Below are 27926 nucleotides of genomic sequence, written 5' to 3'. Positions count from 1 at the left end.
CTCCAACAACCACCTCCCCACGCGGGGAGCCCTCTGGCCACCGAATCCCAGCGGCACCCAGTCTTTCTAACCAGGCTGGCCTTAGGTGGCAGCTGCAATGAAAGCCAAGACTCCCCCCTTTCCTATGGAAACAGCACAGGGGGAAAAAAAAAAAAGAAATTTAGTGAAGTGAGAGCTACCAGCTGTGGTTAATTAACGTGGCTCCGGGGCAGGGAATGGCTGGGGCTGCTGCACCTGCTGTAAATACGCTGTAACCCATTAACCTCCTTCACCTGCCCGCTTGCAGTGCAACCCTGGAACACGGTTTTTAATTCTCCCTCTCACTACACAGCCTGTACTGCCTGTAACTATGGAACCAGGTATTCTGTATGTTATTATCTTTGTACAATTTTAAAGCTGTTGCTGTGGTGTCTGCCTTTTTTCTCCAATTCTCTTCTATTGTCTCTTTGAAACACTGTTAATAAAAGTCTAGATAAACTTCTCCTCTCCTCCTTCTTGGGCTTRTTTTATTTACATAGGACTTCTTGTCTGTATTAACTGGATCTAGAACACTGTCCTCCTTTAACCTGTTCTTTTTCTCTGCAGCCCATGGTTTTAATTTGGGTTAATGAGGGGACTGGAATGGCACATGCATACCTGGYACTTTTATTGGGTTTCTGTGACTGTGTTGGCACGAGGTGGTTTCAAAGCGTTTGGAAAGGAAGCTGGTGAAGGGACAGGCTCAAATGATCCCTGCTATCCACACGCACATCTCTGCAGAGCACCCAGTACGTTAATATTGGCCTCCTCCCGGCTCGGCAGTGCCTGGTTTAGTAGTGGGAGGCCCTGCACCACCTGGGACCGGGCTCCCTTGCAGCTGGATCACCCCCCCTCGCGCAGTGCAATCTTTCCTTCCTTGGGTCCCTTCATCTTGGTTCTCTGTGGCAGAAAATAAACAGGAAGATGCTGAATTGATCACCCTTGGACTGGAAAAGCCTCCACCAGAGTAGCAGAGGAACCCGTGCTCCCCCTGCTCCAATAATGCCCAAAGTTGGGCTCAGCCCTGTGGTCCTCCCCCTGCTTCTGCAACAAAACAGGGACCGAGGAGGAGAGCAGGGGTGTCTGTGTTGCCTCTGCACCAACAGAAACCTGCCCGAGCGTCCCGTCCTTGCAGACATTGCTGGAAGAGGRTCCAAAGCGCCGCCCCGCTGCCCCTGGAGAGCAGGATCCGGGAGCGGGGCTGCTCCCAGCACCGTCCTGGCCCGCAGTGCCGCCCGCTCGGGCCGCGCTCTCCATCCTCCATCCCGCTGGTTTCCCGGCGACCCGCAGCGGTTCTGCTGGCCGAGGTGCCCTGGGGCCCCTCGGGGCCTGTCCTGGTTCCTCCTGGGGGGACAGGAGCTCTGTGTGAGGCGTGGGACGCATTTGATGGTGCCCTTCCGCAGGCTGCTGCTCGTCCCAGCTGGTGCATCTGCCACAACACGGGCTGGAAGCTCCGGCTGCCCCAAAGACACCACAGACAACCAGTAACTTGGCTTTCTTCCTGGCTGAAGACAACCTCCATGTCTTATTAAAAAGCATCTCTCTCATATGAAAAATTTATCCTAAATCTGCTTGTGAAGCAAGTGTCTTATGAAAAATTTACATATCCCTGTTAAGAAATAGTCCTCTTCATGTTAACAAATAATGTAAAGCCAAAGCAGCTCCTTCCGAGGCAGTGCAAAGGTAAGGACCAAGGCTCCTGGCCTCTATCCTTGACTCCCACATGGAGCTGATTCCTCCCATCCACATCCTCAGGGAGCGGTGTTGGGTGCAGTTGTCCCGATCCACCCGGATCTCCCTAAGTTAGAGGCTCTGAGGCAGGACCCAGCAAAACCCTGGGGACTAAGTGCCTCTTCCCGTGTGTTTTTGCAGGAGACGCCACCTACCTGGACATCTTCCGCGAGTTTTCCCACATGGCTTCCAACAACCCGGAGAAGCTCAACAGGAGGAGCCTGCACTTCAGCCAGTCCTGCCGGTAGCGGTGCCCTCCATCCGCCCGGACCTTCTCCCAGCGCTCCCGGCTGCTCCGGCTCCATCCGCACGGAAAGGGGCAGCGGGAGCCGAGCTGCTGAGGGAGATGTTCTCCATGGGGACCTGCTGCCGGCTCCCGTGCCCTGCCCAACGTGAAGGGAGATCCAAGGCTCTGCAGGTGACTCCTTGCCCTGGAGCTGCCTCCCTTCCTTGCTGACCACGCAGGCAGAGCCGCGGGGCTCCGGTCCTGACCAAGCCACTGTGAAACCCTCGAGTTTATAAAAAAAAAAAAAGAGGCAAATCACCTCATTTTGCTGCGTATTTCACCTCTCCAGATACCTCTACCACTGCGCGCTTTAACACGCACCGGGAGCGACAGTGATGATTTCGTGGAGACCTTACGGGCGATCCAGAAATYGGCACCCGGACGGTTCTCTGGGGAGCTCTCCAGCTCCTTCGAATCGTGCATCTCAGTGCTAGGAGAGCTTTACTCTTCCACAAAGCATGGCTTTCAGTATTATTTTTGTCATTATTATTATTATTATTATTGTAATATGTCAAAAATATCAAAAATAATCAAAGGTCATGTGTGTACTATACAGGTATAGGCACCATGACATAATAAAGTGCATTGCCGAGATGATGACTATAAACTATGACATGATGAAATGTAATAATATATCATACAGGTAAAGAAATGTATTGTTTTTGGAAAAGATGAGATTAAAAAATACTCACATAGAAACCATAGCTATGAACTGAGAATAAAGACAGGAGTTTTGGGTTTTTCCTTTGATTCACRTGCATTTCATCTTTCTTTTCATCCTAGATCTCATTATGAGAGGGCTGGGGGTGCAAAAGTCAGGCACTGTCTTTTAGGTGACCTTCCAGGGCAGTAGCAAACACAGAGACTGGCTGAAAGCAAAGGAAAAATCAAATAAAGCTCTCAGTCACTGTTAGTATCCAGAGCATTTTATTATTTAAAAAGATGCAAAAAACCCTCATTGATTTCTTCATGCTTCTTGTTTTCCACGGAAAATTATAAGATTAGAACAGAGTAAAATGCTCCCTTAGAAATGCCATCAAAATAAATCTGTTATTTTATGTACACGTAAGTTACTGTCAAATATTAACATTAAAACATGCCTCTATATTTATAAAGAGACTGCAGCAAAAATGCAGCTTGGTTTGAATCTTTCTAAGCGACTCGGGTAGCACCAATGACACAAGAAGGGTTCTCAGCCGTCAACCCCATTTGCTCCAACTTGTCTCCTCTAAGTGAGTCCCTTTCGAAACACCTGGGGCTAAAAGCACCCCGGCAAAACCTTGACAAAACGAAGTTGTAGCGGGTTACGGGCAGGGCTGTCCTGGAAGCAGAGCTGCAGCCAGAGCAGCCTCCTGCTCCATCAGCCTCCGAGCGGCTCCGGGCCACACGAAGCCCCCGGCCCCGCTCGGCGACCGGCTGACTGTCCTCCTGCGCCTGTCTGTGAAATGCGGACGGGCCTGTTGGCAGCCACGGGCTGGTTTCCTCACGGAGGTTTCCTCCGGGTTCGGAGCTGGGGACAGACCTGGGAGCAGCCTGGACGGCCGGTCCCCCCGCGGCTCCATCCGTTAAGAAGCAAAGGCTGTTGCTGCTCTACGCCCCGCGCAGGGCACGGCAGCAGGTTGAATAATGAAGCAGTGGGAGCCGGAGGAGGATTCCCGAGCCCAGCGCCGCGGTGCCGGGAGCCCAGAGATGCTGGTGACGGCCTCTCTCTGACAGCACCTGAGCCCTGTGGCCTCCCCCTGCTCAACTCCCCCACAAACACGCAGCCTTTCACACGTCTGAATAAGTCAAGCCCCACACCTGGGCAAGGCTGCGGCGCTGGCAGCTCCCCGGAGCGGGCGCGGGGGCCGGGCACGGCTGCTCGCCATGGCCGTGGCCGCCCCGTGCGCAGCAGCGCGGCCTCCCTTGCCGGCCTCCTCCCGCGTCGCGCGGTAGTTCTGCAGCGTCAGGCTCACGTGGGCGACGGCGGGAGCCCGAGCCACTTTCAACGTCTTCTTTGACCTCAGCCTTTGGTAGCAGAAGAGAAGGGACAAGACCAGCATGTCTATAAGGAGCTCAAACATCTCCAYCACGGACAACACTGAGGAGCCAAACCAGAGACTCCACTGGCTTCCCATGCTGGACAGCAGCAAATTCACCTGTGGAAAGAAGCAAAGGGCTGTGTTCACCAAACACCGCAGAGCTCTGGAGTCTGAAATTGTGGCCTGTAACCAGCAGGTCCACTTGCCTTGTGGGGACCAAGTCTGGTGACCCCCCGTGTGAAATTTTCCAAGTCACTCACTCAAGAAGAAAAATCTTATCCCTTAAAGGAGGCTGGAAATCATCCTCCCTCTAACCAGACACGACACTGTATTATGTGATGAATGAATTAATTAATGAAAGGTAACAAATACTGTGATCCAAGCTAGGGCAACATACTGAGAGCAAAGGAGACTCATTCACAGACTTGTAGTTGAGCTGCTGGTAGAAGATAGTCACCTTGGCGATGTCCTTCCTGCAGGGGAGAAAAGAGCAGTTAGCGGATGGCTGCACAGTGTCCACTGTGGAAGGTGCAGGGGACGTGCAGGTCTCAATGATTTCAGTCAGGGATTGCTGGGCAATAGTTTTCACCACTCAGTTTTTTTATTCCTGAGGGTGTTTACCATGAGCTTGGAAAATAACGCTATGAAAAGGTGCTAAAAGGGACTGGCTTAAAGCCCTGTGAGGGGAAAAGGGAATTTTATTGGATTATCCTCTACCTTCTTCCCCAGTTTAACATAGATAAATTTCACAAGGACAAAGAAAAAAAAAAAGCAGCTCTATTAAAATCCATATTTTAATAGATCTTAGAATGAAGAGAATACCAGTTACCTTGTCTCAGTGACTAACCTGTTGCTAGTAGAGTTATATCCATTCTGGTGCCTCAGAGCTTGGCGAACCCAGTCCTGCAGCAGAATATATATGCCTGTTACTGGTAATCTTGTCTTCAAAACTGAGGAATATCTAATGTATTGTAAAGGTAGATTTCATAAGCAATTGGCTATTAGCCATATATTGGCTATTGCTAATGATATTGTTAATAAAGGATGTAGTTGGTTGGCTTGTGGCAGTGCTAGTTACCATGTGTTAGTATTTGCCGGAGCAGCAAGGAAATACGCACTGATATTTTAGGTGTGCATAACATTCTGGCTCTTAAATTCACTGTCTTGCTAACAGCTACCTCACCAGATCATTTCATCTTTTAAAAGATATTGCTTGTATTTATATCTGTGTTACCACCAACGTGACATGGATTAGTCAGCTGCTTGTGTACCTGAAAGCCCATTTAGCATGAGAACATGAGAAATGGCAAGAGGTCATCTACTGATTCACAGAGTTTCCATGCAGCCCTATAAAACCTCACGAACAGCAATGAACAGCAATGAGTGAGTTATGACCCTGCAACACCCTCAGAAAGTCATTGATGCCACTGCAGTAGGGACTAAGGCAGGGAGGTGAATTGCCTAAGGTCTGAAGGAAGTTTGGGTTGGAGCTGGAATTGGATCCTCGAATCTTCACCTGACACCTTAGCTGAGGGGTCTTTCCCCTGCACCCACATTTTGGCCAGGTTGTCTTGTGTCTTCCATTGCTCCTGTCTGAGTCATGGGTCTCATGCCTAACTTTAATATTCCCCGAGCCAAACTAAGCCCAGTGATCCCTCTGCACACAGAGACCGTTTGTAGGGGCTACCTGGGACTTTGCAGACGGCCATTTAGCTGTTCCAGCAGACACTTTGTACAGTGACTCCCTGTTAAGACAAAAACGAAGGTTATTGTCACTATTCTGATATCTAAAAGTGAGTAAATGAAGGAGTTTAATATTTCCAACCGACTCCCCTCCCAGCTATCACGCACACACAAAGCTCTTGTTTAGTTCTGCCTAATGTTGTCCTGTTTGTCCTTTCTCAGCAGTGCAGGTTCAGCCATCCCATGGAGCCGCCGACTCAGAAAATGCCAGAGCAGAGTCACGCACTGGGCTGACAAACGCTCCACTCGGCTGCCCACATTTCCACCGGCCTCACATTCCCCTGCAAGGTGACGTTTTCTGTGCTCTGCTTTTGAGACCTACCGGCACGGCTTGGGACACTGATCGAAGCAGTTGAGGTGGTGATTCCTGAGCCTGCTGTACAGCTGGTAAAAGCAGTGACCTGGTGGGAGAAACATGAGAAACCCTCAGACCCTCATGGGGAACAGCGCTACCAGAACGTCCGCCCTCGCTTGGCCTTCCCACACGGAGTGCTCCGAGCGCGGAGTGCTCCGAGCGCCCCGCTCTTCACTCCCACTTGGCACCGGCTGCAGAAGGCAGGTCCCTGCTCCGGGAAGGGTTCCCTGCGGCCCGGGGCGGGACGGCAGCTCCTTGCTCTCACCCCACGCAGGATGCTTGTTGTAGTCGCAGTACTCGGCCCCGGGAGGCAGTGGGTAGTAGTAATAACCACAGCCACATTTCCTAACCATGATGTGCTGGAAGCAAGAATGCAAACAAGCCTAAAGAGAGGGAAAAAAAAAAAAAAAGAAAGAAAGAAAACTCAAAAAAGTGAACAATTCTCAAGTGTTCAAAACTTTAGCCCTCAGTGTGTGGCTGCTAGAAGGTGACCTACAGATTTCTTTGCTGCTGCAAGACAGCAGACCTCACTAGCCACTGATGAGGCAACAGATAAAGATTTTCACTTCTCACTCCTCGGCTTTTTGAGCTCAGGGGGACACGACTTTCTCCATCTCCCTCTTTCTTCAGCAGCCTGGTTAAACCACCCAAACACCCTCAGCCAGGAGCAGACACTTATGAAAATAAATATGTGACAGCCCAAGAACATCCCTCTGCAACAGCCCAGCTGCCTTGACTATCTCACACCCTAGTCGTGCTGGGAGATGGGGTTAGAAGGAGACTCTSAGTGTCTGGGACTGAGTATCTCCCTCTCAGCAAAACACATTCCAGTTTCTAACGCTCTTGTGTGAGCTGCTTTGGGGGGAGCAGGAATCTCTGCTGTCTCCAGCAAGGAACCCGATTTGTAAAAGCTCTCTGGAGAATAAGGTRGGACTTGTTTCAGCAGCCACTCTGACAGTACCTGCAGGGTGTAGGAGTTGTTGTACAGCAGTTTAACATTCACATCATTGCCATTAGTTGTACATTTCCCATAATTGCCACCCAGGCGATTCACCTCATCCTGTGGACACAGAAAAGAGGCCTGCGTGATGCGGAGCTTTAATTGGGCTTAGCCATCGCCATCCGAACTCGACTGGATGCGTGAGCGTGTRAGGAACAGGAAATGCAGCCACTTGTGTGAGCAGTCAAGTTATTCCCTGCTAACAAAACACACAGGGTGCAAAGGGCAAGGCAGCTGCGCACCAGGTTAGTCACTACAGAACAGCTAACGAGCAGCAGCTCTTCAGGCCAGAACAACCCCATCGCTTTGGAACGCTTGTTCTCATCCTTGCACGCGCAGGAAGCACCTTGCGTTCAGCAGCAACAAGGTCGAAGAGCCTTGTGAGCACAAACCAGGCCTAACTTCTTGCTCACGGCAGCCTCACCAGTGCCCCGTGGGAGCCAGCCACGTGCTCAGCTCCCCAGGGCTCCCTGTCCTGGGGGAAGGGGAGGCTCCGGAGCCAGCGCTGACCTGCTGGATGCCGATGGTGGTCGCGATGCCCGGTCTAACATCAAAGCCTTCGTGCTCCAGGAAGGGCGTCTGGTTGTGGTTGTGGATCATCACTTTCACGCCCGCCACCGTGGCCAAGAGCGGGATGTGATCCCTCTGCTCCGCTCTCAGGATGAGAGAGAGTCCTGCAAGTCACAGCAAACCACAGATTTGGGGTCACAGCAGGAACACCTCCACATCCCAGCCTCCCAGCAGTGATGATATTGCTGTCTTAGCTCCCAGGAGAGGGACTGATATTCCTTAGAGCTCCCGGGAGTGCTCAGGCAGTAACTGCACAAGGCTGCTCTGAAACTAGAACAATATTTTGTTTGCTATAAGCTAAGGTATACAGCCAGCTGATTTGGCCATCATATACACAGGGCTGGTGAAGCAAGCAAATACAGGACGAGGTTTGTGCTAACAAACAAGAGCAGAGGGCTCCAGGTTAGTCATCGATAACGACTCCCGTTTCATCCATCACCAAATCCATTCGCTTTAGCTCCTCTTCTGACCCTTTCCCAAATACCATACCGTAAGGAATTCCCGGTTTCGTTGCTGTCCAAAAGGAGTCTGTCCCCTTGCTGTTGAAAGTATAGCAGCTTCCAAAGACTGGGTGGTGAAAGTGAACATAGTCACTGAAAGCAAGAGAGATTTTGAGGGGTTTTAATTAGCAGTAGCAATAGCTACTTCATGCTGAACCTTCCTCCACATCTCATCCATTTATAAGAGTGCTTAAGAAGGAAACTGGATGTACACAGGTACCAAAGTAACAGTGTCCACCATCAAGAGGTAGGTTTTGGGAATATGTTCATTTCTGGGTCCAAAAACTAGTAGTAGCTTTGATCACAGCACACTTTCCCCTCTTCCTTTCACTTAGATCTCAACAACAAGAGCTAGGACACGGGGCAAGTTCAGTTTTGGTCTCCCCAGCCCTCGTTTTTTGCTGAACCCACAATCAGCATCTCAAGAAGCAAAGTACCTGCGCCTGCAGGGCTCCCCATCATACTGACAGGAATAGACCATGTCTTCTATTTGCTCCTCATGGTCGGAAATGTTGATTATAACTGGCAGCTGGGACATGATATTCATGTAGTGAAACCTGTACCATTCGAGAACTGCATCCATCCCGGATGAGTAGGTCTTGTAGAAGCAGCTCCCACCTGTAGCATTGCACTGGCAGGGGAGAAGAGAGGGAGGAAAAAGTCAGACTCAGTTGAGCACAACTGATGGATGAGGTCTCCTCCTTCATCTCAGTAGAAACCCTATGGGGGAAACCGGCTCAAGAAGAGAGGCAGACAAGCAAATACAAGAATTTAGGAAGAAGGACGCTTGGCTGGTGGGAATTCTTCCCAATCYATGAATCAGGAACCAAGTCCTGAGGTGCTTCCTTCGTTCTTACTCAGGCCTTAGACACGTGAACACCCACACTCTGGTGAAAGTGCCCATGGGGAAGGACTTCAGCACAGGGCAGGATGATGATAATCAAGCAAAAAAGCGTTGGCCTTTCAAGCCACCTCAATCCCACTCCCTTTTGCTCTTAGGTCTGCACTAACTCTGGTCTTGAGACGAAGAATTTAAGTCATTCTTATCCAAAGTCACAGACATGCTTTTCTTGTGTTGCTCTGGATTTGTTACTTCATCTTTAATTTCATCTGCAGCATTTCTAGTTCCCTCAACACCACCGCTTCTGAGCACTGAGGAAGTCCTGAGGTTAGTTTAGACAGACTCCTTCTCTGTCATTTCTGGGCCCACGTGCTAAGTGTAGATGTTTTGTGCATTTTTAGAAMGGGGTACAAAACTTCCCACAGCCTGATTTTTTTTTTCCTCTCATTAATTTGTTATTGTAAGGAGGACTCACRAGCTGATGAGTTATGTAAGACTAATGATGTTGCTACTGCTTTTGTTCACAAGAGTCTTGGTAATCAGCATAAGATGTAAAAGGTAGGGGGGGCCTCTCCTCAAACGTCCTCCAAGACCCTGATACCCAGCACAGAAACTGTATCTGAATCCCATGCTTGTTTGATAATCAGGCGCAAGACTGGAGGCCTTCACTTTGTTTTGGGGTCCCTGATTATGTTTGTCCATCTAGTAAAATCCATGCCAGGGTCCGAGAGCTCTAATAGGCCTGAGCARTGTCACTGGGGGCATCCAACCACATCTCAACCATGGCCCAAGAGCTCTTTTTAAGCCGATCTCTGAGGTGCAGGGTCCTTTGCTGGCTGTACTGCAGGAGTGCTCAGCCCCTGCTAGCTCAGCTCCTGGCCCACGGACTGACTTCCCAAATTTTGGCTCACCAAACTGGATCCTGACCTGGACCCTCATCTGTGGACTAACTTCCTGGCTTCACCTTAGACCTGCCTCATCACCACGAGCTTGCCTAATGATGCAGATGCTTGGATAAAGCTAGATGCTGTCTTCAGGCCAGCCCACTTTGCCCAGGTTCTTAGGGAGGAGGTCCTGGCTGRTGTGTGACCACCTTCTACTCTCAGCGTAAGCAGCCACTGGCCTGTGCTGCATCCTGATGATGTTTAGGTGTGGGTAGAGTAAAATGCTGAATAGGCAATGTAACRCTGGTCTAACACTTACCAGCCTGAAGCCCACCTTGGAATATTTCTTTCCCAACTTGTTACTGGGGTCTGGCATTCTCAAGAGGGAGAAGTTTGGGCTCAGTTTGAAGCTGGATCTGCTGAGGTTGCCTGAACTTGACACGTCTTTTGCTTGGATGTTCTTCTCATTGATGTGGAATAAGCTGGCTGATGTGTTGATGCCGTATAAAAAAGCAACAGATTCCTCTGCCATTTGATCCAGTTGAACCAAATGYTCACTGACCAGTTCAAATCTGTAAGGAACAGCAATATTAGCTATTTTTGAATATTCACATTTCATGCATTTAGCTGCAACTTGGTTTCTTCTCCCAGTGACGTGTAATTTAGTTATGAATGAACATATGTGACTGCTGTGTGTTCAGGGGAGGATGGATCTTATCAGAGCACAAAATCAAGCTAACAACTGGAACCAAGTCACGAGGTAGAGTTCCCTGTATCCTGAACAGCTATGTGATATAAACTGCTATGCACTGTTGCTCAGTTCTGGTCTGATCTAAYCTCAAAACCATTTTGGAAATACAGACCTTCTCCATACCTCTCTGAGGTCTATCTGCCGTCCTCCCCCTGCTTGCACTGACAGCAAATCATTTCAATGTCCTCCAGTGTGAAGACCGAAAATGACATTGCTGACCTTTTCTGGACCCTTTTTTAACTCTAAGGACACTATTGCAGCCACCAGGAAAGCCAGGGTTACCTGTATGGGTCTAGATTGCAGATAGTGATTGCTGGAAACATCTTGGGCTCAGAATGCATCGACATGGTCAGGACAGTGGGGTAGGCCCAATATTGGCTGAACATAAGCGCAAACTGCCAGTATAACATGCCAAAGCTGGCAAGCAAAAGCAGGGTCCAAAAAGCCGTTTTCATCCTGTTGCTGTCCGAGCACACGAGGCGGATAGTGCCATGGATGGTCGTGTTCTTGCAGAAGAACTCAAACATGTCCTTGAAGGAGTCATAAAACTCAATCAAACCTTCTTTTCTCTCTTCTTCCTCTCTTGCCACTTCCTGCTCCATCCTCTAAGCCTGTTTCTGATTAAAAACAAATAAAGAAGTAAAAGGCAAAGGGAGTTATTAGTTCGCAAGACCGGCCATGCTCTTTCCACGGACTCTTTCAAGCAGGGCACTGATGAGTTCACTATTTACAAAAGCTGGAAATAACTTCAGGCTGACACCCATCCTGTCTTTCCACGGTTTGGACACCAGGAAGTAGCAGAGAAGCAAATGTCCTCTTTAAGTGACTCTACTGTGATAAATCTGTTAGTATAGGTACGTATGCAAAGCTAAAATGACTAATGGCCATGCCACTAAAGGCTGAACCTAAAGGGATGTGTAGTTCTCTCTTCCTACGGTTCCTACAGACCAACATTTAATTCAGAAACGTGGTATCGCCATCTATTTATTCATTAATAGGAATATTTTGCTAGTAAAATAGATGCTGGGCTAGTAGTCATGGACAAAGCAATTCTTAGTAGTRTGGTTTCACCCTGATGGGAAGGAGCTGGAGGATGAATCCCACTTTAAAGCACCTGAAAGGGGCACATTGGGATCTGTATTTAATAATATTTGYGGCGTGACAATTTGTTTTACAGAATGGATGTGGCCAGGAGTAATGACTTGGTCCTTCCCTTAACGTGGCCATTTTCACCATTATACCAGGAGGTGTTTCATAGTCCATGGGAGCAGAGCAAAGTATATAGAAAAAGAAGTAATTGAAACCACAGAGGGAATTTTCAAAGCTAAAATGCAATTAACCAAACTGCAGCTATTACTTGCAACAAAACATCCTTGGRATATTTTAGAAGACTACAACAATATTAATTTGTGGTATTGGGAGAAATTTTGCCACCTATCTTATTAATAAAGAGTTTACTCCAGCGATTTGAAAGCTGTTTTTACAAAGGAGACACTGTCCTTATCTCTCTTTGGCAGAGTGAAGATGAAGAATTTTCTGAAGAAATGGAAAATCACCCACAAGGGCTGGCATGACTGGAAATCAAAAGCCACATCTCCTTTCCCAGGGTAAATGCATGATCCATTAAGCTACTCAAGATAATGCGGACTTTGTGCTGAGGAGAAAGAATGAGAAATGTATATGCTCGTATGTTTTAACCAGCAAGGATCAAGAACATTTTCTTTGGCTTTAGTATCGACTTAGGACATGGGAATAGTTGTGTGTCACTGACTGAACCGTGATAGGAAGCCCTGTAACGCGCGAGTTTCCAGCATTGCAGCACCCTGTGAATCACTCGACCTGCTACGCTCCCGAGAGGAGAGTTGGAGGACACCACTTTGGGCCACCCTTACTCAAGATAAATCACACAAATTCCATAACAATTCCAAGATGAGCTAAGAAGCACACAAAAATAACTGAATGTTGCTGTAACGCGAAAGCTCAGACCTTTAACTGAGTTATGGCACCGAAATACATTAGCTTCCTAACCTGAAATCTCCTCCTGCTCAGTGACCACCCTCTTCACGGAAACGTGGTCTTATCTCAAGGGTCCTTGGACTAAGACACTCTGGATGAAACGCTATCTTAAGGGAGTTACAAACCATTAACACAATCCCTTGCATGCACCTACTGATAACACTAAGACCAAGAATAATCCTTAAACGGTGAGGATTTCTCAAAAAGCTGCACACCAGTTAGCTTTATGAGAACTGGCTCACAAAAGCCTGTTATCTCACAAGGGAACCTGGCTGACTCGAGGTTTTTTCCCCGCAAAATCTTACTAAACTTATATAAACCTTTTGTAATTAAATATGACGAGTTATTTTTCGCTTTTCAAGATACAGCTTTGACGAGTTAGAATTGTAAGTGCAGCCAGTTATAATCCTAAGTACAGGAAGGCAAAATAATATGTAAAATAAATACAAGGAGGGCTTCAACAACTAAAACTGTGACAAAGAAGTTGGAATTAGACATTCCCATTTTGCTGCCAGGAAGCACTGCTTTCTGCATTGATAAGATATAGTTAAACCCTGAATGTATAGTTATACTTAAATAAAGTATTTCCATGCAGATGCCATCAGGCCACAGCACCCTGGAGCACAGACTACAGCTTTCAGCAGCTCACCTTGCAGCTGCAGGTTTGCATCTAGATGCTGCTTCTGCAAAAAAAAAAAAAAAAAAAAAAGGCCACCTCTGGCAAACTCTAGAAATGAATTCATAGCAGTCTGTCTACCATCAATTTGTATATAATCTCGTCAGATTAGATTTTTAAGGTAAATCCTGTGTTTAACCAAAATGAGATTCAGCCCTTTTTCATTTCACTTCAATAGGAATAAACACCAAGAAGTCTGCAGAGTGTAAGAAAGCACCTGGGAACATCCAAATCATTTGCCCTCAGTTTCTACACATTCTGACCTGGCTCCTAAACCTATGGCTGGTTAGTCCATACCACTTAACTCTGCATTCTTAACATAACTGCTAAAAAAAAAAWCCTATAAGATAATGTGAAATAATAGGGAATCTTCCAAAGCACTCATACAGGCAACAGAATATCCCCTCTTTCTCTCTGTTTCCCAAGCCAGTCTAGCACTGCATTTATTTAACAGAGCAATTGCAGTCAGTTACTTAGCAATATATATAAGAGCAAATGTTTACCTATCCTGGCTTTAACTGCCTTGAGAGGTTGCAGGTTATCAGAAAGTCGGTTATACAGCAGTGTCTCACAATATATGTCCATGTATAGTCCCAGCTGCTCCGTCACACCAGCTCGATGCTCAACACACACACTAAACCCTACACACATCATGTAGCCAAATACTTAAACACATGCATGTATATCTTTACATATCAATCACACGTAGCTACAGAAATACACCTTAAAATAGAGCAGACCCAATGTGAAAATGCCCCTACGGTACCTTGGTAGAAACTCTGTCTCTGTTGAGGCTGCTCAGAGCAGCCTCTAAGCCCAGGCTCAGCTTTACCCTCAACGGGAGCCACGTCGTGGTCCGCAGCTTTCGGATCTCCTTCCCTAACTGAACATCTGTGGGAGCTGTCCAGCCTATAAGGATCAAATTGATGACATCAAAAAGGGCAGGACTTATTAAGAAACAGATCATAGAAATTATTCAAAGTATGATCCAAGGAATAGGAAGTGAAAGAACTGGACAAACAAGTTAAGGTCACACTTAAGGGTAGTTTGATTGTGGGTTTTTTTTGTTCATCGGAATTTTTTCTTTTCAACTTTCTACAAAGAGTGAGCTGTGGATCCCAGAAGGTTCTTTCTTCTCCAAGGTTTCCTATCAAGGAATTATCTTTCTCTCTACGTTTTGTGCTTTCTGGGAGATTGCACGACCTCCAATAATTAAAGCCATTAAGATTTCCACAGGCGAGCTTGAGGAATTGCACACCTTGGTGTAAGCTGAAATGTTCAGCTAACTCATTTAAGCCACATGTTGTTTATTGGGGAATTCACTATAGCAGGGGACATTTTCCTGCTTCCTGCTTTCCTGAACTATATATACAGAGCAGGCTACCCCATGGGCATTAAAAATACAGTAATTCTTCAGATGCTGTGCACTGAACAGACTCAATTTGAGCTATTAACCACGATAACTTACTTAAACCCTTGCTTGTGTAATACTACTTAGTTGGTATTAAAAAAGCTTTGCTTTTTTACACCAACTTTACACCAACAAAGCTTTGCTTTTTTAATAGCATGAATACAACAGAAATATATTCAGAATTCTGGGGCTGCTGAATGCCTGGGATTACAGGTGCAATCAGTAGGGACCTCTGTCCAGCTGCAACCACGCTATCGTTTGCCTGACTCCAATTATAATAGGAAACGATCTAATGATCTGGATATGGGTGGTGTTTTGAGCTGCAAATCTGAACAGCAGAGCTCCAGCTTCTAAACGTGGTTGGGTGTTAGTTTTTCTAGTACACTGGAAGCTGTGAAATATCTTCATGTGCAAAATGAAATATAATCAGGTTTTCTTGTAAAATCGAATTGAAAAGGAAGGAAGAAAGGATATGGATGGAGGAAAGGATGTCTGCCTGATTCTGACAAGTTCCAATCATTTCTCCAGCCTGTTCACATTCTTTGATGCTTGTTTTGTGCTGGAATCAGTGTAAGTACTTTCATTTCATCTTTAAAAGCTCTCCTAAAAGAAGAGAATCCCACCAAACAGCTGCTAGTTAAATGCCTTTCATAGTAAATATCCTTTAGTACAAAAGGGGAATTTTACAAAACTTTACAATACTAGGAAAATGTTTCGAATTTAAAGCAAGCCACTACTTTTGAGTGGAAAAGAAAAATAGTTTTGATTAAAAAGAAGCCCATTGGCTATTGAATCAGGAGTCAAAGCCCAGCTGCTTGTCAAGGGCCCAGGAAAACAAAATGGAAAAGCTCCCCAACCAGGACTCTACCTCTGTCACGTCCATTTAGGTGCCTCACCCTCTCTCTCTCCATTTCAGATTGTGCAACAGAAAATGACAACTATAAATCCTTGACAATGAACGTCTTGCACAACGAACGTGCACAGGACAAGCTCTTTGTTGCTTCATTATGGCTGCAGGCCTCAGCACGGAGATTTTCTGGCAGTGCCTCAGAATAACACCCGAGMTGCCCATGAAATCTTTCTGCAGGAAAGGGAGAAGAACTGGATATACAGAAAAGAAGTGGCCCYCAAGCAAATGCCATTTCCCTGCCTGCACTGGCTTGCTTGTCATATCCTAAACTGGGAGAAAGGGAGATGAAACTCTTTGGTTAAGGTAAGCTGGTGTTTCTTTCAATATGTGGAGGTAGGTTATGGAAGCAACATGCACAAGAGAGTCCCTTGGAGTTGCAGTTTTCACCCATTTGATCGCTGAAATGAAAATTATATGAATTCTATACGAAGAATTTCTATATGAAGAAAGTGCCTTTGAATACATGCCTGCTTTGCCAGCTTAGAGCAGCACCAGCTTAGAGCACCAGCTTAGAGCAGCAGCAGAGAGGTACAAAGAGGATCCTGCAGGCAATGAGATTTTACCTGCTTCCCATGGGCAAAAAAAATAGTCCATGAATCAATGATCCTTGTGGAACGGACTCAAGCCCTTAGAGAAATGTTACCAGATGATAATTTCTATCCCTGAATGTTTTCCAACTGCTGGTGGATGTCAAAAAGCAGTTTGATTTGCTCTCCACAGAGTAAGCCTCTTGCCATATTGACTTCAGTCGCTTTGGACACTGAGCAGAGGRACTGTTCAGTGTTCAGTATGTAAAACTTCCAGTGGGTCTACCCTAATTACACTTGTCTTAACAGGTTTTAGCTTAAAAAAAGTAGAATTATGGCAACTAAACTGCAGAATTTTAGTGATGATCTGTAGCTATTCCCTCCTGCTGTGGCTGGCTAGTTCTCACAGCCCAAAAACTAGTATTTTGTCCAAAACAGGAGGTGCCACAGTGTCTGGACCTCTTCTAAAAACAACAAAATTAGTGAGATCAGCCCGACCAGGCAGATAAGGGTGGGTTTTTTCCATTCCTTAAATTACAGACCTGCCTGCCCCACCAAGTGCTTCTGCTGTGACCCCACAACTCACAGAAGCTCCAGTGAGGATCTGTGCTGTTCAGCTTTGCTAGGAATAAGAGGGGATGCCAGCACCTTTTTGCTCCTTGTTTCATAATATTGCAATCTCTCACATTTAGTGTTTCATTATTTTCACATATGGAGCAGATTATGGAGCAGGTCCCGCATCTTCCCTCTCTTCAGGACACTCTGTAGGTCTACAGTTTATTATTGATCCATCTTTTGAGCAAATCTTGCTTTAGGTGCCACTTGCACCTGCACAGACGGTGGTTATTCCCTACGAATACTCCCTCAACTCATCTTCCTGCACATTCTCTCCTATCACACGGGTCTCAGCATAAGAACTGAGTTTTCTTAAGCCAGGGTTGAGCTCCCTCTGGGATGTGCATGACTTGCCTGCTCGGGCTTTGTGGGATCTCTCTCCATGGTGCTTTCTTTGTGACCACTAGACGAGCCAGTCTAGTCCTCCTCCCACCCAAAGGCRGACAAGCTTCTGGGGACAGCTATGGAAAAAGAAGAAATTCCCTGAATTTCCTCTTGGCTTTTTCAGATCGGCTGTGCGTGGACTTGCCTTGGCATGYATTGCTCTCCCCCCTGCATTTTTATATGTTTATAGCCACCTTCCCTTCTTTTTGAAGCAGAAAGGTCTGTTTCTCTGCACTCCTACTAGAGAGAGGAGCCGGAGTCAGAGGTATTATGGAAACGCTGACAACCTGTTCAGTCCTACACATGAGGCAGCAAAAAAAAGGCAATCCCTGCCCTCAAGAGTTTTCAGATATTGCTTAATGTCTGCTTTGGATCCTGCCCCAAACTTTCCTGTGCTGGCTGTTTTTTCAGGTGCTTTCCTCATCTCCTGGAAGCTCTGGATGTTGAAGCTCTCCGTTCTCCAAAACTACTTCTTGATACYTGTTGCTTTGCTTGTGTGATGCTTTCAGCCACGGCTGTGGGAATCCATAGCTTGAAAGCACAGGCACATCTGCAAGAATAGAGATATGCCAGGTTGGCATAGCTCAGCTTCCCCTCCGTTCTGGTTTCCATCTCGCCGAAGAAGTCCTGCCAAGGCTGCCAAACCTGCTCGAGGGAGTAGCTGAACACACCTCTGCTCGTGCTGAGCTCTTTGGGGCTCCGCTCGATCCCTGTCAGTGCCTGAGCCAGCAGGGTTGGCCGTCCTGGTGGAACCAAGAAAGCCCCACGATGAGCACATAGGCAACGTGCCGCTCACCGGCCACTTAAATGCTCTTAAATGCCATCCCTTGCTATCACGAAACAGCCCCTGCTTTTCATCACGCCTCCACCAGAGGCGCATGGAGCTAAAAATGGAACTGCAATAGCACAAACTTGTTCATCCTCTGTATGACCAAGCATTCATTTCCACTCACTCACCTTTCTGAGTAAGACGTGTGTAGCTGCTCCTGTCATCCCTCGGGTTTAAGAATTGGGTTTTTTCCTTCTCTTCCTGTTCTGTTCTCCCTGCTGCTTTAGTCACGGGCCTTCATGGATGCAGCTCCACCATGCCAACCTGTCTACCCCCAGCCATTCCAAAGATCCACAGCCTGCYGAAATCCCGTTTCCCAGCCTGTTCTTATCTTCCTCCAGCTCGGACGTCGTATCCGTAGGAATGCTGATGCAATTAGGCCTGGGAGAGGTGGGAAAACACGGGTAAAACTCCGTGTTGTGTGTTCATGCCACCTTGGAGTCACAGACGCCATATCTCCATCACAGGCAAAGCCCAAGTCTTCCCAAGCAGTTGGCCAAACTCCTGGAAAAAGTGGGAAGGAGCCTCTGGGCTCCTGGGAACAGGCATGTGGATCCCTGGCGATCCCTGCTCCTCTTGGCACCCGGAAGGGAGGCTGCAATGGACTCGGTAGCGATTCTCCAGGTTAATCGGTCGGCGCGTTGGGGCTCCTCACGCGGGAAGCGGAGCAGATGTCAACAAGCGTTGCCTTCAGGATGGCACCTGGGGAGGAGGAGAATGAGGGAACTGCGAACCAACCGCGCAAGGGCAAAACAGTCATTAGCAAATCGGTAACTGAAACCAGCTATTATATAAGTGGCTGTGTCAGCTTCGCGCGTCTCCCAATGGAGGTTTTCGGAATAAATTCAGGTGAAATGCTGTATTCCGCACACACAACCTCGGAATGATTCCTTCACTCTCTGGAGAAGAGGCTTATCTGAGCCCAGCTGTTAAGTCATAGAGATGATACCACGGTGGGAAACGCCTACAAGCAGCTCTGAACTGTCACTCAAACCTTTTTAAAAGCATTAATAATAATCTGAATTCAGACAAACCCCCGGGGAAGCACTCTGGCTGGAGAGAAGGCCCATTTTTAAGAAAACAGATAGTTTTGTAAGCTTGCTCATTTTTTGAAGACAAAACAAAGCTAAAGGTGTATGTGAAATGATGCCAAAAGCTGCCAAATGGGCGGGTTATAGAGGTGACATTTTTGATTCATTCAGTCTGCAGAAGATGTGGGAACCAGGTGAAGGTTTGAGAGCTCTGGGTCTGTTTGATGCAATATTTGAAGACTGCTTTAAAAAAGTAGTTATCTTGGGCTGAAATACACAGGACAACTTAATTCAGTAAATATTAGTATATTAATTAGAGCAATAAAACCCATCATAATGACAAAGAATTATAAATAAATAAATAAATAAATAAATAAATAAATAAACAAACACCGGCACAACACCACACACATCTAAATTGCTTCCAGGCCAACCATTAAGCAAGAGCAAACTTGGCAACTCTTTATTAAAAACCCAAACCCAAACCCACTTACAGCGTTTCATCCATCAATGAAATGGGACCTCTTCCAGATGGGAGAGGAGGGAGATGTTTTAATGCAAATGACATTGCTCAATAGTCCAGGCCTGGAAGTGACACATCTCACATGCATTTGAAATTGGAGGGGAATTCAGAAAGGCAGGATACCATTACTTGAATTAAATCTGGCCAGGACATCAGTGTTCATGTTCTGGGCTCTTATAAAAAGATCTCTAGAAGGTTATTGGTGGAATTTCTTCCCAGCTGTTGTCTTGGGAAGGATACCTCTCAGTCTGAACGCCAGCTCTAGCTGTGGAAAATAGGAACGATTAGGGCTTTCTTACAAATATTATCCCGGACAAGTGATTTTGTTTCTTGGAGTTTTGGTTTCCATCTACACACATGTAGTTACAGTTCTTCTGCATTAAGATACCAATGTGGGAGATTTGCTCTACTCCTCTGCATTAAGCAGCAGATATTCTTCTGCCTTTAATAGGGTTCAGAATTCCAAATTTCATCTGTGAAATCCACCTCCCTCCCAAATACCTGGTGCGTAAACAAGTGTGGCATGCCTCCAAAATAAAGAAAAAAACAAAGTTATAAGGGAACATGGTTTAGCAATATTTATCAGTGCCTAAACACAATACAAAGGCAAAACTCAAACTAAGGTCTTTTAGTGACCCATGAATGATATAGAACACTCAAAGATGAAAAAAAAATAATGTCTTCCTCAGCATTATTGAGCTCCCTGTGCCCCATTTTGGGGCACACAGACAGGAGCCATGCTGATAAATGGTGTTGCCCTGCTGACCAAGAGGAGAAGATGGCTTTGTGGCTTCCTGGGCTAAATCACCTGTTACTCACGCGTTGAATTTTGCAAGGTGATTGCTCAGCTGCCACTTCTTCCTCAACAACATCCTAACTATCCATTCTTTCCTCCTTTGCAAAAGCTCAGGCCCCTGCCTGACTTATTTATACCAGAGCACTCAGATCAAAGTGGCCAGAGTTTCCTATTTTTGTGGGGCCCTGGAGTATTTTTCACCATTTGTTCTTTCCTTCTGCGCTCTATCCAAGTTCCTTATCCAAACTCTCCAACTCCACCCTCACTCACATGCTCTTAATAATCCCTACTCATACTTGGGCATAACACACCCAAACCTCCTCCTTCACTGATCGCTTGTGGCTTTTGCCTGCTCTGAATCCTGGATATATCTTCAGCTATGGAGCAACCTGACAGTCAGGGTTGACCCAGCACCTTCAGTTCCCCGAGGCCCCTGTTCCAGGATCAGGCGCAAGAGGCCGCATGACACTCTCGCCTTTACTCACTAGGCAACGATCTCCTTAATGCATCTCGTGCCTGTAGGCATCACCTCTTCATAGCTAGCAAATTCKGCTGGCAAATCCAAAATATTTGGGCCACAGGGCCAGTTACCATGACCTTTAGAGAGCAAACAAAAGGAAGAGATCCATGGTCTATGAGATAAGCAGAAGAGTGAGAGAAAACGATGGCTCTTGATGGCCATCGTCATCAATGTCATCTTGCTGAGGTGCACACACCAAATAAGAAATCAATTCCAACCTTTATGAAATAGTGTYTTTCTATACAAATGCATGGCTTATTCGCCAGCGTACTGACAATTATCTTAGTTATTTCTGTCCTGGAGTTAATGGCTTTCCAAGTTAATTTACGAATTGTCTCATTCAATACCATCATTAGCGTTTAGAGTAACACACCAGGCAGATGAATGGCATGTTAATGACCCAGACTTATGCACRAAATAATTTGGGCTTGAAGAACATTAAAGAGAAAGACAAAGGAGTAAGTATAAGACTCTGAATCTCTTCTTACAGTCTCCAGGTTTACATGGGTCTCACAACTCTAAGTTTTGATGACTTGATAGTAATTCCAAGGTAAAAATGAGAAGACAAAAGAGTGTGGCAAAGGGGAAAAAAATGTCCTCAAAAAATTGTAAAACTAGGTACGTATTATGTAAAACTAGGTACGTATTATACTGTAAGATATGTATTATAATGTAAGAGAAATCCTGTTACTGTGATTGAAGTTTGAGATAATTGTGTTAAATGTCAAGCATTTGAAATGAAACAACCATGGAATTACGATTTTCACTCCTTTCAGTAAACTGTAAATATTTTTGTTTGCTTAAATTTTCTCTCCATCGAGATTTCATATGGGCAACCTCCTTCTAAAAAGGATATTAATGAACAGAGTGCTTGAGATAGTTATTTTCTATGAGAAGATGATATCTTGTAATCCTCAGCTTGTAAAAACAAAGTTTATYGTGGATAGATGGTTCCAAATTTCATATTCATTGATAGGTGTTGACTTTATGCCCACTTTTCTGTATTTTTGCTTCCTGCTGTTGACTGATGTTCACTTAGCTAAGCCCAGGGTGCCAAGTGAAGGTACAGCCTTAGCCTGGACCGCAGTCTATGCAATATGGCCAAGAGAAAATAAAAACGGGGCTTAAATTGCGGGCTACCACTGCCCTCTATTGAACACAGAAGTGCACAAACACATGGGACTCATCCCAAAAGGAAGAGTCATTCCAGGAAATATTCACATGGGTGACACCTGGATCCTTTGGATCTTTAAGAAAAAAAAAARAAAATCTGATTTTTCTCCAAATCCTAAGGTCGTGACTATGGGTCCAGTGTGTTTTCCTTGAGCAACCTGTGGCTTGGCAGTTTTATTTCTCGTTTTGCCTGTGGAATTTGTCTGCCTTTCAGTCCTGTCCTGGGCAGGAACCACACATTAATGATTAATACACGTAACAAGGGGCATTGCTGAACACAGATAAATCACTCAGGGCCTTTTCCTCTTTTTCTCCTTTTTAATTAACTCTCAGAGAACCAAAACTCGGTCAAAACTCGGTTTCCCTCTCAGAAACAGCGTCGGAGCCTCTAGTCTCAAACGCTCAGAAAGGTCGCAACTATCCCAAAAAAATGCCGCCAAGTGAGATGCGCAAGGCGTATTTATTCACRGCGCGAAGCGAAACACGTTATTTTTGGTACTTTTGATAATTTTGTGTGTTTTAGCCTCATTTCTGCGACTCTGTCGCCCCGCCTCCCACGGCCGGAAGTGACGCGCTCCGCGCCCCGGCAGCGGGGCGGCTCCGTGGCGGAAGGGGCGGCCGGCGCCGCCATCTTGGCCTGGAGCCGCGGTCGCGCCCGCCGCAGCGGGTTGAGCAGCGGGGGTCGCGGCCCGGCCCGGCCCGCTCGGCCCTGCGGCGCTCGCGGCTTCTCTCGTGCGGCCTCCGGCTCGGGGCGCGCGGCGCCGGCGGCGGGGCGCGGCACAGCGGGGAGAGGTGAGCGGGGCCTGGGCCGCGCGCCTCTTGGCGATACGGCTCTGCGGGTTGCCCACCCCCGGTAACTGTGATAATACCGTAGGAAACATAAGACCATTTTTGTGGTCTGTACCGAGGGGCTTCCGGACAAACTGCTGAAAATTTTACCTTTATTGTCATTTTAATGAAGTCGAGGCTGGAAGGAGTCCCTTCACAGTCTCTTCCTGAAACCCGAAAATGAGGAAATGTGACTTTCCTCAGCAAAAATACAACGTATTTCTAAAGACGTTTAACAATGCTTTTGGCAGCGGGTTTAACTTGAATATTTGGCAATATATAATTAACTGTGGTGGTCTAAATGCAACTTTTCAGAAGATCCTGCTTGGCTGATTGAACTGAAAGACTAAAATAAAAACTAGCCCATTCAAAAGCATTTAACATGATCTTAATGTCAGGTGTTGCTCAAGGATAGTTGTGGCTCTTTATGGGAGCTGTTGGTAAGGATTTCCTTTCCGTTTTCTCTTTTGGGAGGGAATCGCTGAATGGAAGCTTCAGTTCCCTGCTAGATTTCTCAAAGGGAAAGTGAGTTAAATGAAGGTAATTAATTGGTGTGTCTTTTGTAGCTGCATTATAAGGCCTCATGCTTTGTCCTGTGAGCATCCTGGAACCTCCTTTATTCACTCTCATTTAGGAAGAACTTTTTCTTTATCTGGAATAGAAAAATGTGCTTGGAATATGTCTTGTAGGTTTAACTGACTCCTAAGCAAGCAGCAGATTTAACTTAAAAGTTGATTAAAACAGCACCAGGTCTTCAAAATGAGAAAGCAGTAATGTTTGTGTTTATATTTTAAAAATGTAGAGTATATGGAGTAGATTTTGCAGGATCTAGAGCTGAGTTCATTGAAGCATAACTGCATCTGTGGAGATTGTATAGAAGTTATATTTGCTTATATGTATATTTTGGAAAAACTAGATGAGCAACAGCAGTAATAAGAGAGCTCCCACGACAGCAACGCAGAGACTTAAACAAGACTACCTGCGAATTAAGAAAGATCCAGTGCCTTATATCTGTGCGGAACCCCTTCCATCCAATATCCTTGAATGGTAAGAATTAGAAGGAATTTGAAGGAATTGTTCACACAATTGTGGAGACARTTGTATGGGAATCTTGGTTTTGGGAGGTGGAGTATGGAACTACTTTGCTGAAGTGATATATATGTTTTTATTCTTTTCAAGGAAGTCGATGACTGATTGGGTGCTGGCTTTAATAACATTTAAATTTATTTCCTTCTTCGTTTTAGGCACTATGTTGTACGGGGACCTGAAATGACTCCATATGAAGGTAAAAACTAGCACATAGCAATAACCTGCTTGTACTTTATSATTTTCATATCTGAGAAACTGCATGGCTGTGTGGGCAAAAGTTAACTCCTGTGACAGTCAAAGATCATTTTAGATAACCCCAAGTCATTGAATTTTATTCCTTATTGTTGGGTGTGGTTTTTTGTTTRTTTTCTGTGTGACATTTATAACTTAACGTATAAATGGTGCCAGCGAACGGTGACCTATAGCCTCTTCGTGAATTTTCAGAAGCAGAGGAAAGGAAAAGCCACGTTAAGTTGCTGTAGCTCCATATTCCACAAGCTCCCATAAGATTCTTTTTGAATCAGACTCTTTGTAGAGCTTCATTTCCATTTAGCRGCGTGTGTGGAAATGTTGCTATAAGACTGAAGTATTTGACAGACTTTCCTTAACTGTATTATGAACTTCATAACCYGAAATATTATTTGCAATATGCAGATGGTAGAGCAGTGCCTGCAAAGTAAACTTTTGGAGCAGGTGTGGATCATCATTCCGGTATTTAGAGGCACAAGATTTTGAGTTTGAGCCGTTTATTGTGAGGGGGAGAGGGAAAGATGTTTTATTTGTCCCAGTTTATTTGTAGCTTAGGACTTCATCTTCTTGCAAAATAAGTAATATATCTCTTTATGTAATGCAGGTGGCTATTATCATGGGAAACTAATATTCCCCAGAGAATTTCCTTTTAAACCTCCTAGTATTTATATGATTACTCCTAATGGAAGGTTTAAATGTAATACAAGGTAAGGATTTTCTTCTAACACTTAAGCAATTAACACTATTTTAGCAATATGCTATCTGTAATCCTTTCAATAGCAACAATTAAAAACATATTGCTTGTCTCTCTTTTTCTTTTTTTTTTTTTTTTTAAGGTTGTGTCTTTCAATCACTGATTTTCACCCTGATACATGGAATCCAGCTTGGTCAGTTTCAACTATCTTGACAGGCCTTCTCAGTTTTATGGTGGAAAAGGGCCCCACATTGGGCAGCATAGAGACCTCTGAGTTCACAGTAAGCTCCAGATTATTCTTAGTAAATCATATTGTTTAGAACCTCCTTTTTTTTCCCCTCCCCTCAAAGAGTCTGCTGAGCAGGCCCCCCAGTTTAGAACACAGAACTTGGAATAGTGGGAAACCCAAGTTGGTTTTAGGAATGTCAGTATTCACAGATATAAAATTATCCTGAAGATGAGAAATTAGTTGGCTAGCAGTTTGCACCATTCCTGTGGGAAGTAACCAGAATTAGAGCATCTTAATTTCATTTCCATGCTACTGCTGATGATTCTTTTTGCCTTCACAGAAAAGACAGCTTGCTGCACAAAGTTTAGCATTTAATTTAAAGGATAAAGTCTTCTGTGAACTCTTCCCTGAAGTGGTGGAGGTAAGAGAATTCATCTACGAATAATTCTCTTTACGCCTTTTTTCAGCTTGTCTATAATGATCTATAAACTAACTGGTTAGGGTRTTCTTCTGAGACATTTTTGTTTCTGGCCAAACAGAAGAGCGAGCCCTTTTGGGGTGGAGTTGTGTGTGCTTGATTTATATATTATCTTTTGCAGTATTATTCACAAARTACTTTTGTCCCTTTTTCCCTTTTGGGAAAGCCTTCTGGGAGAAGCTTTCACCCCCGAAAGAACTTCCCCATATCCACCTCCAAATATTCCCCTTTTGTTTCTCTTTTTCTTTTCCTTTCTCTCCGTAGGAAATCAAACAGAAACAGAAAGCACAAGAGGACCTCAGTAACCGACCTCCATCCCTCCCTTTGCCAGATGTGGTGCCYGATGGGGAAGCACACTATGGGCAAAACGGGATCCCCCTTCTCAATGGGCACGTGCAGCTGGCGCCCGCTAATCACCCAGGTCTCCAACAAGCCAACCGGAACCATGGACTTTTAGGAGGAGCTTTGGCGAACTTGTTTGTTATAGTTGGTTTTGCAGCCTTTGCCTACACAGTCAAGTATGTACTGAGAAGCATAGCACAAGAATGAGGAGCATACCAGAAATCCAAGACCAAAATAGTGGTAGTTGCAGAATGAGTGGGACTCTTTGGGCATCTGACTTTGGTACTGGGGTAAATATTTGTACTGCCGAGTTGCAGGCAAAGCATTGGTCGACTCGTGGGTTATGTTTGTAAGCTCAGTTAGTCAGAAAACTAAAAGATGTTCTGCTCACAGATCCTCTTGTCCTCACTACTGTTCAGTAGTGGCTCATAAGCAAGTCAAAGCATTGCTGATGTGAAGCTAGCATTACTAATGCTTTGATTTTTATAGCATTTCTCCATTCTGTTATTTGAAATTTGATGATCTGAAGCAAATAAGGCTTTTTACTAGATTGAACAATTTTTAAAATTTCACACTTGATGCATATCATATTTTAGGTTCATTAGCAAAAAGTCTGTACAAGGTTGAAAGGAGTTAGGTGGAGACAGCAAGGGGTCTGGTTAATGTGAACAATGATACTACAGAAGATAGCTGGTTTCTTTTATAAAATAGAATGACCATCATTGCATATCTAGTCAGTAGTGATCAGATCAGTGGGAAAGTAACACCATGTGTGTTAAATGTGTTGTCTAAATTGTCACAATATAACTTAAGAAGGTCTTATTTGGGCTACAAGAAGTGCAGTTGTTGGCCTTGAGAAAACTACTAGCCAGAAAAAAAATTATTTAAATCAGTCTTAGTGTGGGGGTACTGATGTTCAATATTGGTTTGAATTTATTCACTTAGTTACAGATTTCCGTTTTGGGAAATGTTATATTTTAAAACTGTAATACTTTATTTTGATCACAAGGTGCCACTGTTTCAAAATAATAAATCTGCACAGAACAATGAAAAATTAATTATGTTTTCAGAAAAAGCTTCTCTGGATTTCTTGGCCTTTGGTGAATGAAAATGCAGTAGCCCTTGTGGAGCTAAAAAGACAAATGAGGCTGGATACTGGACCAGATTCTTCAAAGTCAGCTGAATTCATCTGAAGTGCCACTAGCTCAAGTGAACTGCGTAGAATTAGTATTGCTTACGTTGCTTGAAAATTGGGGTGGAAAAAGAAAAAAAGAGAACCTAAACCTTTCTATTTTACCTGAGTTCCCCGAAGCTTTGGGCTTTAAATTAAATTCCCCTCTGTTCCCTTTGAGATGATGGATGACTGAAATATCAGTGTTTGCTCCTGAGGTTACATGATTGTGGATAAACACTAAAACTCCTAGTGTAGTTTTTCCGAAGTTACTTTTCAATCCAATTTCCTTCCCTTTCCCTTCCCTGCCCTCCCCATTAGTTTTATCCAAATGCTTTGACTTATCAGAGGCAAACTTACTGTGCCTTTCATAATTAACAGTGATGTCTAGTCATCTGGGGGAGAAAGCACTCACTGTTAATGATCTAACAAACTGTAAAAGGTGATGGCAGGGTAAAAAGCTCTGCATTTAACTGCATATTCTTTGTTAAATGTTGTGAAGAGCCCAATAAATATTACCTCATGTATTTAAGACATGTTTTAAGCTGTTTTATTTTTCCTTTTCAGATCTATTTGCTCGCTCTGCTGCTTCTTGGTATCTTGATTTGTACAAGAGGGGTTGGGGATGAGCAAAATAACCCATAAACCATAGTAAACAGCATGAATAAATAAATATTGCTACTGGTTCTCTGCAATAGGCAGTAATTATCAGAAGTAGAGGAAGAGCTCCATGCT

The 27926-nt window shown here is 45.1% G+C and overlaps 3 protein-coding genes and 1 long non-coding RNA gene across 6 annotated transcripts in view; 3 read left to right on the top strand and 1 right to left on the bottom strand.

The window, feature by feature from the left end:
- ACAP3 (ArfGAP with coiled-coil, ankyrin repeat and PH domains 3) overlaps window positions 1–2404 on the top strand; it is a 56590-nt gene extending 54186 nt beyond the window's left edge. For all 3 annotated transcript variants that reach the window (XM_026050970.1, XM_026050969.1, XM_026050967.1), the window contains one exon: window positions 1891–2404. In XM_026050970.1, the coding sequence (XP_025906755.1) occupies window positions 1891–1997 (107 nt within the window). In that variant the 3' untranslated portion in view covers window positions 1998–2404. The remainder of the gene's footprint in view (window positions 1–1890) is intronic.
- A 1418-nt stretch (window positions 2405–3822) lies between these two features.
- On the bottom strand, window positions 3823–11302 carry SCNN1D (sodium channel epithelial 1 delta subunit). Its single transcript, XM_026051082.1, has 12 exons — window positions 10983–11302; window positions 10269–10521; window positions 8662–8855; window positions 8214–8317; window positions 7665–7828; window positions 7116–7214; window positions 6420–6537; window positions 6122–6200; window positions 5744–5801; window positions 4904–4959; window positions 4454–4529; window positions 3823–4173 (listed from the first exon to the last, which is right to left on the bottom strand). Exons 1-12 carry the CDS (start codon window positions 11300–11302, stop codon window positions 3823–3825), a joined length of 1872 nt encoding a protein of 623 aa, XP_025906867.1.
- Window positions 11303–15271: 3969 nt separating this feature from the next.
- Window positions 15272–17667, top strand: LOC112957417. The gene is made up of 3 exons (XR_003251224.1): window positions 15272–15373; window positions 15720–16016; window positions 17651–17667. It is a non-coding gene; the product is annotated as an uncharacterized LOC112957417 (long non-coding RNA).
- A 6103-nt stretch (window positions 17668–23770) lies between these two features.
- UBE2J2 (ubiquitin conjugating enzyme E2 J2) lies at window positions 23771–27666 on the top strand. Its single transcript, XM_026051053.1, has 6 exons — window positions 23771–23986; window positions 24184–24224; window positions 24882–24984; window positions 25114–25252; window positions 25541–25621; window positions 25943–27666. The coding sequence occupies exons 1-6, from the start codon at window positions 23856–23858 to the stop codon at window positions 26225–26227; spliced, it is 780 nt and encodes a 259-aa protein (XP_025906838.1). The 5' UTR covers window positions 23771–23855; the 3' UTR covers window positions 26228–27666.
- Window positions 27667–27926: the final 260 nt, after the last annotated feature.

Source organism: Nothoprocta perdicaria, unplaced genomic scaffold (assembly GCF_003342845.1).
Source record: "Nothoprocta perdicaria isolate Ctin4 unplaced genomic scaffold, notPer1 scaffold_72, whole genome shotgun sequence".
Taxonomy (NCBI): domain Eukaryota; kingdom Metazoa; phylum Chordata; class Aves; order Tinamiformes; family Tinamidae; genus Nothoprocta; species Nothoprocta perdicaria.
Note: the sequence above shows the minus strand (reverse complement) of the source record. Positions and strands in the feature narration are given on the sequence as shown.